General features: G+C 50.0%; 1 protein-coding gene across 11 annotated transcripts in view; it reads right to left on the bottom strand.

The window, feature by feature from the left end:
- Positions 1 to 7,273: 7,273 nt before the first annotated feature.
- Positions 7,274 to 9,916, bottom strand: part of PXN (paxillin) — a 59,858-nt gene continuing 57,215 nt past the window's right edge. For all 11 annotated transcript variants that reach the window (XM_030938797.1, XM_030938798.1, XM_030938799.1 and 8 more), the window contains one exon: positions 7,274 to 9,397. In XM_030938797.1, coding sequence (XP_030794657.1) covers positions 9,131 to 9,397 — 267 coding nt within the window. In that variant the 3' untranslated portion in view covers positions 7,274 to 9,130. The remainder of the gene's footprint in view (positions 9,398 to 9,916) is intronic.

Here is a 9,916-nt window from a genome sequence, read left to right as displayed (position 1 = left end):
CAACCTCCACCTCCCGGGTTCAAGTGATTCTCCTGCCATAGCCTCCCGAGTAGCTGGGATTACAGGCATGTGCCACCTTGCCTGGCTAATTTTGTATTTTTAGTAGAGACGGGGTTTTTCCATTTTGGTCATGCTGGTCTCGAACTCCCGACCTCAGGTGATCCGACTGCCTCGGCCTCCCAAAATGCTGGGATTACAGGCATGAGCCACTGTGCCTGGCCTGAGGCCTCTCTTATTTGTCTTTTTGGCTGTCTGTGCTCCATGGGAAGAATAGAAAATAACATGAATAGGATTTAAATGCTCTGTTTTGACAGGTTATTAAGATTCCAATCACACTGGGCACGGTGGCTCTTGCCTGTAATCCCAGCACTTTGGAAGGCTGAGGTGGGCGGATCACGAGGTCAGGAGATTGAGACGATCCTGGCTAACAGAGTGAAACCCCATCTCTACTAAAAATACAAAAAATTAGCCAGGTGTGGTGGCAGGCACCTGTAGTCCCAGCTACTTGGGAGGCTGACACAGGAGAATGGTGTGAACCTGGGAGGTGGAACTTGCAGTGAGCTGAGATTGTGCCCCTGCACTCCAGCCTGGGTGACAGAGCGAGACTCCATCTCAAAAAAAAAAAAAAAAAAAAAAAAGATTGCAATCACAACCTGCCTACTCTCCCTGATCTAGCTAAGTAGCTAAGTCCAGAAAGGTGGCAGAATGTCTCTAAAGCAGCCACACACACGCACACAAACACACACCAAAAAATGCCAGAAAAGATGGAAGAGTAAGAAAATCAGGCCAACATGAATAATTTGGTAGAGTTGTGGGCGGGGGGTGGGGACGGTAGCAGGTTTAAAACCAAGACACTTGCTAGCATGGCAGGGTATATTGGTGCAGCTGACTGGCATAAAATTCCCTGAACAGAATTTAGATACGGGTAGCTCAAGTGCTGTCAGTCTCATCTTGTTCCACCATATAATCAATAGCTCCAACTGAGACCTCCATGGGAGGCCAGGTTCTTATCCTCTGAAATTAGAGCCCACCCACTGTATGAGATTTCCTACCACAGGGCTAGCTCTGTTGCAGGCAGTAGGGTACTGACTCTGATTTCTCTAAAGTCCTTTGTAAAATTTTTTTTTTTTTTTTTGAGATGGAGTTTCACTTTTGTTGCCCAGGCTGGAGTGCAATGGTGTGATCTCGGCTCGCCGCAACCTCCACCTACCAGGTTCAAGCGATTCTCCTGCTTCAGCCTCCCGAGTAGCTGGGATTACAGGCATGCGCCACCACACCTGGCTAATTTTTTGTATTTTTAGTAGAGACGGGGTTTCTCCATGTTGGTCAGGCTGATCAACTCCTGACCTCAGATGATCTGCCCGCCTCAGCCTCCCAAAGTACTGGGATTATAGGCATGCGCCACTGCACCCAACTGTAAATATTCTTCTAATGATGCAAATTTCACCATGATGGGCACAAGCTTGAGTTCTTGGCTCACATCCTTGTTTCCAAGGCTCTGTTATAATAAAACATGGAGGCTTTTATGGTGAGGGACACTGGGGAATCACTGCAGGATACAGAACTAGGGAGTTGCAAGAATTACAGGAGTCAAAGTACTCTGAAACTATGTAGATTAAAATATGTCAAAAATGACTGTCTTTGGTATATCATAAGGATTGGCCGAACTATATAGCTCATGGGCCAAATATGGCTACTGTCTGTTTCCGTAAATAAATTTGTGGCTGGGCGCAGTGGCTCACACCTGTAATCCCAGCACTTTGGGAGTCCAAGGCGGGTGGATCACGAGGTCAGGAGTTCAAGACCAGCCTGGCCAAGAGGGTGAAACCCTGTCTCTACTGAAAATATAAAATTTAGCCGGGTGCGGTGGCAGGCGCCTGTAATCCCAGCTACTCGGGAGGCTGAGGCTGGAGAATCGCTTGAACCCAGGGGGTGGAGGTTGCAGTGAGCCAAGATTGTGCCTCTGCACTCCAGCCTGGGTGGCAGAATGAGACTCCATCTCAAAAATAATAATAATAAATAAATAAATAGGCCAGGTGCAGTGGCTCACGCCTGTAATCCCAGCACTTTGTGAGGCCAAGGTGGGTGGATCACGAGGTCAGGAGATTGAGACCATCCTGGCTAACACAGCAAAACCCCGTCTCCACCAAAAATGCTAAAAATTAGCTGGGTGTGGTGGCGGGCGCCTGTAGTCCCAGCTACTCAGGAGGCTGAGGCAGGAGAATGGCGTGAACCTGGGAGGCTGAGCTTGCAGTGAGCTGAGATCGCGCCACCACACTCCAGCCTGGGGGACAGAGCAAGACTCCGTCTCAATAAATAAATAAATAAGTACATAAAGTTGTATTGGAACATAGCCTTGCTCACCTATTCATTTACACATTGTCTGTGGTTGTCACAAGTGAGTGGTTGCAACAGAGACTGTATGATCCCCAAAGCTTAAAATATCGACTATTTAGAATGAGACTCTGTAACCATAAAAAAGAAAGAAAGAAAGAAAAAAGAAAAGAAAGTAACTACAGAAAGTCGTATAGCAACAAAACTCTCCAGGAAGGTACTGATTAGGATACCTGTTATCAAAGGCAGTATGTATCATACAATGAGCATCAACTTTGAACCTAGATTTGACCCATATTTCTGCCGTTTATTAGGGTGAACAAACCTTGCCTTACAGAGTCATTATCAGGATTAAGTGTTATGATCTAACTCAGCAGTCCCCAAACTTTTTGGCACCAGGGACCAGTTCTGTGGAAGACGATTTTTCCACAGACACCAGGGGTCGGGGGAAAGTGATCTGGGGATGAAACTTCTACCTCAGATCATCAGGCATTAGATTCTCGTAAGGAGTGCACTACCTAGATCCCTCGTGTGCAGTTTGCAATACGGTTCACACTCCTGTGGGAATCTAATGCTGCTGCTGATCGGACAGGATGAAGAGCTCACTCGCTCGCCTGCTGCTCGCCTCCTGGTGTGCAGCCCAGTTCCTAACAGGTCACAGACCAGTACCGGTCCTTGGCCTGAGGGTTAGGGACCCCGATCTAACGGACCATACTTAGTACTACTAAACTGTCGTGTTCTTCCTTCCAGTCTGTCTGTCTTCATCGTTTCCGTCACTGATCTGAACACATCATAGGCACAAGACCTGGACACCTTTACAATAAGAAGCAGCACCTGTCTGGAACTGTATCTTCACTCTCACTGGTGCTTTTCCTTTGGTTGATGCAAAGCTTTCAAATCCTTTAGGTAGATACCATTGTGAGTATCTATGGTACTATGATACTGCTATCTATGATCACTTTGAGTATCTATGGTACCATGATAGTACTATCTATGATCATTGTGAGTATCTGTGATAGTCTCCTGCGCCTTCAAAATCTTTGCCTTCTCCATAGAACTTTCCCAAGTAGCATGTAAGATCCAAAGGTGTGAGACACACTGATCCAGAACAATCAGGGAGTGTAGTGAGGGGAAGGAAATGTAAATTGTCTCGTCAGCAGTTATTTTTTATTTCATTTCATTTCATTTATGTCTTTATTTTTTGAGACAGAGCCTTGCTCTGTCACCCAGGCTGGAGTGCAATGGCGCAATCTCAGCTCACTGCAACCTCCACCTCCTGGGATCAAGCAATTCTTCTGCCTCAGTCTCCAGAGTAGCTGGGATTACAGGCACCCACCACCACACCCAGCTAATTTTTTGTATTTTTAGTAGAGACGGGGTTTCACCATGTTTGCCAGGCTAGTCTTGAACTCCTGGCCTCAAGTGATCTGTCTGCCTCGGCCTCCCAAAGTGTTGGGGTTACAGGCATGAGCCACCATGCCCGGCCAGCGGTTATGTTTGGATGGCCTCTTGAGAACGGAAGCCTGCGTGGGTTCTGTTGTCTGCATTGCTGTGGATCCTGAAAGGTGTTCTGTTGGCACTAGGCGCTGAGTCACGGGCAGGCCGTGGTGGTCCAATGTTCAGTTGGCATATTTCCACATGTAATTCAGGTGCCCAACTTCCGCCATAGTCTAGGGCTTCAGTCTTCACCCTGAGATCCCTGGTTTCATCAAGATGCTCAGCTCCATTCGGCAACTCGTGGACACCCGAGATCTCTTTTTTTTTTTTTTTTTTTTTGAGAAGGAGTCTCGCTCTGTCACCCAGGCTGGAGTGCAGTGGCCAGATCTCAGCTCACTGCAAACTCCGCCTCCCGGGTTTACGCCATTCTCCTGCCTCAGCCTCCTGAGTAGCTGGGACTACAGGCGCCCGCCACCTCGCCCGGCTAGTTTTTTGTATTTTTTTAGTAGAGACGGGGTTTCACCGTGTTAGCCAGGATGGTCTCGATCTCCTGACCTCGTGATCCGCCCGCCTCAGCCTCCCAAAGTTCTGGGATTACAGGCTTGAGCCACCGCGCCCGGCCCCGAGATCTCTTTTTAATGGCAATGTATTACTGCACACTTCCTTTTGTCCTAAGTACTCTGTGCACATTTCTGAAGCTAATCTTTGCAACAATCCTCTGAGGAGATACAGTACTGTCAGTACTCCCATTTTATCGATGAGAATACTCACAGGAAGGTTAAATAATTTGCCCAACTCTCTCAGCCATTAAGTGATGGCTTCAGAACTGAAATCTAGGAGGAAGTTCAAAGCCCCTGGGCCTCACTGCACTATACAGTCCCTTCCAAAGCCTGAGTCTGCCTCCCTCTGAATGCACTTTTCCAAGTATATACATATGCACAAGGTACATTTCCAAGGACCTCCTGGCTCTGACGATATAAATATCATCTCTAATTGTAGCACATCAATATAATGGAATACTATGAAGCCATTAGAAAATGGTACAGATCTATATTTATTGGCATGGGAAAATATCCACAAAGCAAAGTGAAAAGCAAATTACAATGAAAGATACCATACCCAGCTGGGCATGGCGGCTCACGCCTGTAATCCCAGCACTTTGGGAGGTCGAAGTGGGTGGATTACTTGAGGTCAGGAGTTTGAGACCAGCCTGGCCAACATGGAGAAACTCCATCTCTACTAATAAAGTACAAAAATTAGCCTGGCGTGGTGGCGGGTGCCCGTAATCCCAGCTACTCAGGAATCTGAGGCAGGAGAATCGCTTGAATCTGGGGGACGGAGGTTGCAGTGAGCCAAGATCGTGCCACTGCACTCCAACCTGGGTGACAAAGTAAGACTGCATCTCAAAAAAAAAGAAAAGAAAAGAAAAGAAATATACCATACCCATTTCTAGAAATAAAATAAATCCAACATGGGCTGGAAGAATAAACCAAGTTATTCTCTTGAACTCCTGGGCTCAAGTGATCCTCCCACCTTGGCCTCCCAAAATGCTAGGATTACAGGCATGAGCCGCAGAGCCTGGCCCCGTCATTCTCTTTGGGTGAGCGTTGAAGGTAATTTTCACTTCTGAGCTCACTATAGCATGGGAAGGGTTTAGACTAGAATTCAACATGCTACTTTTGGAGAACCGTTCCGAACAATGGAGAAGCTGTGAAGACACAGCTCAAGGTGAAACAAAGCTGCCAGGAAGCTCTAGGGCAAGCTTGTCCAATCCATGGCCTGTGGGCCACATGCGGCCCAGGACAGCTTTGAATTTGGCCTAATGCAAATTTGTAAACTTTCTTAAAACATGATGATATTTGTGATTTTTTTTTTTTTTTTTTTTTTTTTTGAGACGGAGTCTCGCTCTGTCGCCCGAGCCGGAGTGCAGTGGCCAGATCTCAGCTCACTGCAAGCTCCGCCTCCCGGGTTTACGCCATTCTCCTGCCTCAGCCTCCCGAGTAGCTGGGACTACAGGCGCCAGCCACCTCGCCCGGCTAGTTTTTTTGTATTTTTTAGTAGAGACGGGGTTTCACCATGTTAGCCAGGATGGTCTCGAACTCCTGACCTCGTGATCCGCCCGTCTCGGCCTCCCAAAGTGCTGGGATTACAGGCTTGAGCCACCGCGCCCGGCCTATTTTTTTAAAGTTCATCAGCTATCATTAGTGTATTTTATGTGTGGCCCAAGACAATTCTTTTTCCAACATGGCCCCAGGAAGCCAAAAAATTGGACACTCAGGCGCAGTAGCCCACGCCTGTAATCCCAGTACTTTGGGAGGTCGAGGCAGGCAGATCACTTGAGGCCAGGAGTTCGAGACCAGCCTGGCCAACATGGTGAAATTTCGTCCCTACTAAAAATACAAAAATTACCTGGGTGTGGTGACGGACACCTGTAATCCTAGGTACTTGGGAGGCTGAGGCATGATAATTACTTGAACCCAGGAGGCAGAGGCTGCAGTGAACCGAGATCGTGCCACTACACTCTAGCTTGGATGACAGAGTGAGACTCCATCTCAAAAAAAAAAAAAAAATGCCAGGAGTGGTGGCTCAAGCCTGTAATCCCAGCATTTTGGGAGGCCGAGGCAGATCACTTGAGATCAGGAGTTCAAGACCAGGCTGGCGAACATGGTGAAACCCTGGCTTTACTAAAAATACAAAAATTAGCAGGGTGTGGTGGCGGGTGCCTGTAATCCCAGCTACTCAGGAGGCTGAGGCAGGAGAATCGCTTGAACCTGGGAAGTGGAGGTTGCAGTGAACCGAGATCATGCCACTGTACTCCAGCCTGGGCAGAGGGAGACTCTATCTCAAAAAAAAAAAAAAAAAAAAAAAGAGATTGGACACCCCTGCTCTAGGGCCTAGGACTGGAGCTCTGGATCTGACCAGGAGCAAAGAGGAGGCATGCAAATCCGGACACGACCACGAGGAGGCAGTAGAGACCCATTCTCAACTCTAAGTAGCTGCCTTTGGCAGGGAAGGGACTAACCCAAGTTGTGTGGGCTCAGGCACGGCCACGTCTGGTTCAGTGCAGGAACACAGGCAGAGGCAAGCCCTGGGTCTGCATCATGGTTCTGCCCTCACTCAGACTGCCTTGTACACGTAGGTTCTTGTCTTGGAGCCTCTTTCCCCACCTCTGAATGAGTGGAAAGCCACCCACAGGCCCCTGTGAGGATGCCCTTGGTAAACGCAGGTGATCACACCCTGGGCAGGCCCTGCCCCATGAGGGCCCCATCCCGCTGTTCCCAGCCTGTCCTCACCAACTGCCCAGGCAAGAGCAAAGCCCACGGGGAGGACCTGTGACCACAGGCAAGGACCACGGACCCCAGCCCCAGGGATTTTGACCTCAAGAAAGGAAACATCCAGAATTTACCCTCCGTCTGGTGACCCAGCTGCATCTGGGGTGGGTTTGCTCTCTGCTGGGACCACGAGGTTATCTCAGACCAGCAAGAAACGGCACTAGCACAGGTGAAAATCACGGGCAAACTTTATTGGCATAAATCACAGGAATTGAAATGGGAAAAGCCAGGTTAGAAGTTTACAGAGAAAAAATAAAATCAAAATCAAATTTTCAAATAACCATTGACTCAGAGAGTAGACCCCAGAAACCCCAGTCCCTCTTGGGGAGGGTCTGGGGGGAGTCACTGTAAACAGAGCGGTAAGGCCTGTGGGTGGAAGTGGAGACATCAGACCTCTGGAGGGGCCAGGCTGACCTTCCCCCACAAACAAAGGAGAGACCCTCTTCGGAGACCCCAGCACACACGGCTTCTGCCAGGAGGCCAGTGGAGTGGTTTGGACTCTCACCATTAGATCCCGGTGGGGCCCCTTTCTCTTGATCAGGAGCCCAAGGCCTGGCTCCTCTTTCATCCTCGGTAAAGAGCTCTGGGGCTTTCCCCAGAGGAGACTGTCCCTCTGACCCAAATCCTATCATGCTCCTTTATGACCTTCTTTCCAGACCCCCTGAGTGCCGATCCCACCTGTGAAAGGGGAGGAGCAGATCTGGGGAAGGGATATGCCCAGAGGAAATCAACAAGACCAAAGAGACGTCAGAGTCCTGATGGCCAAAATCAGACACCAGCTTTCCTGAGAAGGCAGAAGAGAGAGCCCCACAGAAGCGGTGGGGGCTCAGAAGGTTCAGTGGGTTCACAGGGGAGCAGAGGCTCCTGAGGGCTTAGACAGGAAGCAGCCCCCCAAAACATACTTTCCCCTTCTCCTCCCGCAGAAACAGAACAGATGAGGTTCAGAATTCTAGGCCCAAAAGGGTGTGACACCCTTCAACCAGTTTCAGTGAAGAGCTTGCTGGCCTGGGAAGTAAAGAAGGGGTTTCCAAATACAGCAGTTTATAAAACAGTCCTGGTGAGCTATGAAGTGAAAGAGGGGGAGTCACAGGGGTACTCCCAGTTCACCTGCTCGTGCTAAGAAAAAATAAAATACAAATTGCTTTCCCACCCCAACCCTCAGTACAAAGCAAACTCCACACCAGAGCCACCATCAGTGACAGGCCCAGTGGCGGTGGACAAAGAAGAGAATACAAAAGGGAACATCTTTAAAATCTCTTCAAAATCATTTTGTATAGAGAAGTAAAAGCAACTCAGGCGATATGAATTCAAACCTCAGTGTAGAAATCTATCAAAGTCGGTACAGTGTCCAGGCACGCCGTCCCGGAGACGGAGAAAGTGACTAGAAAACATTATTGCTGGAGAGGCTTTTCTCAGTAGAACCAGAGCGGGTATAAAAGGGGAGGGCGGGTAAAGGCAGGGGCAGTTGCCAGGCCTAGGGCACTGGAAGGGTAGGAGGAGCACAGAGAACCTTCCATGCCCCTTGGCTTCTCTGCCTTTGGATGGATGGATTTATGCTGGCATTGTCTGGAGGGAGCCGGGTGTCCCCCAATAATCACAGAACAAAGACAATTAGGTCAGGGGGGAAATAAGGGTAAAAAGAGACCCCAAAAGACCCTGCCTGCCCTTCCCGGCCCTCCAGCTGCACTGCAGAAATATGAGGAAGAGATGGCTCCAGTGTGGGGTGCTGGCCAGGCCAGTTCATGGGGACGTACGTGGGCTGGGGTGGGCCCCCAGCCTCTACCCCTGGGGAGGATGGAGTCGGCAGCCTGGGGAGAGCTGCAGGAGGGAGGAGGGGGTCCAGAGGCTTCGGCAGGGGTGAAGACAAGCAGGGGGACCCCTCACAGCCCTGTCCCTCCTGCACCAGCCGAGAACAAGGGTTCCAGTTTCAGTGGGTTTACCCCTTCACCCCCGGGCGAAGTATCGGGGTCACAGTAGCCGTTGGGGATGCTGGCTGGGGAAGGGGGGCAGAGACAGGGGCAGGGCGCCTAGCAGAAGAGCTTGAGGAAGCAGTTCTGACAGTAAGGCTTGTCGTTCTGCTCCTTGAAGGTGCCCTTGTTGAGCTGCTTGAGGCAGAAGGCACAGACGAAGTGCTCGGGGTGGAACTTCTTGGCCATGGCGGTGATGCAGCGGCCAGTGATGGGCTTCTGGCAGCCGGAGCACAGTGAGCCGCGCCGCTCGTGGTAGTGCACCTCACAGTAGGGCTGCCCGTCATGCTCGAAGAAGCTGCCGTTGACGAATGGCGTGAAGCATTCCTGCCAGGTGGAGAGAGGGGCTCAGGGGGCTGTCCCAAGGGCTAGAGCAGCACCCAGTATGATGGGGCCCAGATGGGCACACTCGGAGGGACTCCTACTCGCTAGGCATTTTCTATGTGCCATGCTGTCCTAAACACTTATTTTTTATTTTTATTAAAAAAATTTTTTTTGTAGAAATGGGGGTTTCACTATATTGCCATGCTGGTGAAATGCAGCCTCCAGCAATCCTCCCACCTCGCCTCCTGCAGCGCTGGGATTCTTTTTTTTTTTTTTTTTTTTTTTTTTTTTGGAGTCTCGCTCTGTCGCCCGGGCTGAGGTGCAGTGGCCGGATCTCAGCTCACTGCAACCTCAGCCTCCCGGGTTTACGCCATTCTCCTGCCTCAGCCTCCGGAGCAGCTGGGACTACAGGCGCCCGCCACCTCGCCCGGCTAGTTTTTTGTATTTTTTTAGTAGAGACGGGGTTTCACCGTGTTAGCCAGGATGGTCTCGATCTCCTGACCTCGTGATCCGCCCGCCTCG

The sequence above is a fragment of the Rhinopithecus roxellana genome, chromosome 10 (assembly GCF_007565055.1).
Source record: "Rhinopithecus roxellana isolate Shanxi Qingling chromosome 10, ASM756505v1, whole genome shotgun sequence".
In the NCBI taxonomy this organism is placed as follows: domain Eukaryota; kingdom Metazoa; phylum Chordata; class Mammalia; order Primates; family Cercopithecidae; genus Rhinopithecus; species Rhinopithecus roxellana.
Note: the sequence above shows the minus strand (reverse complement) of the source record. Positions and strands in the feature narration are given on the sequence as shown.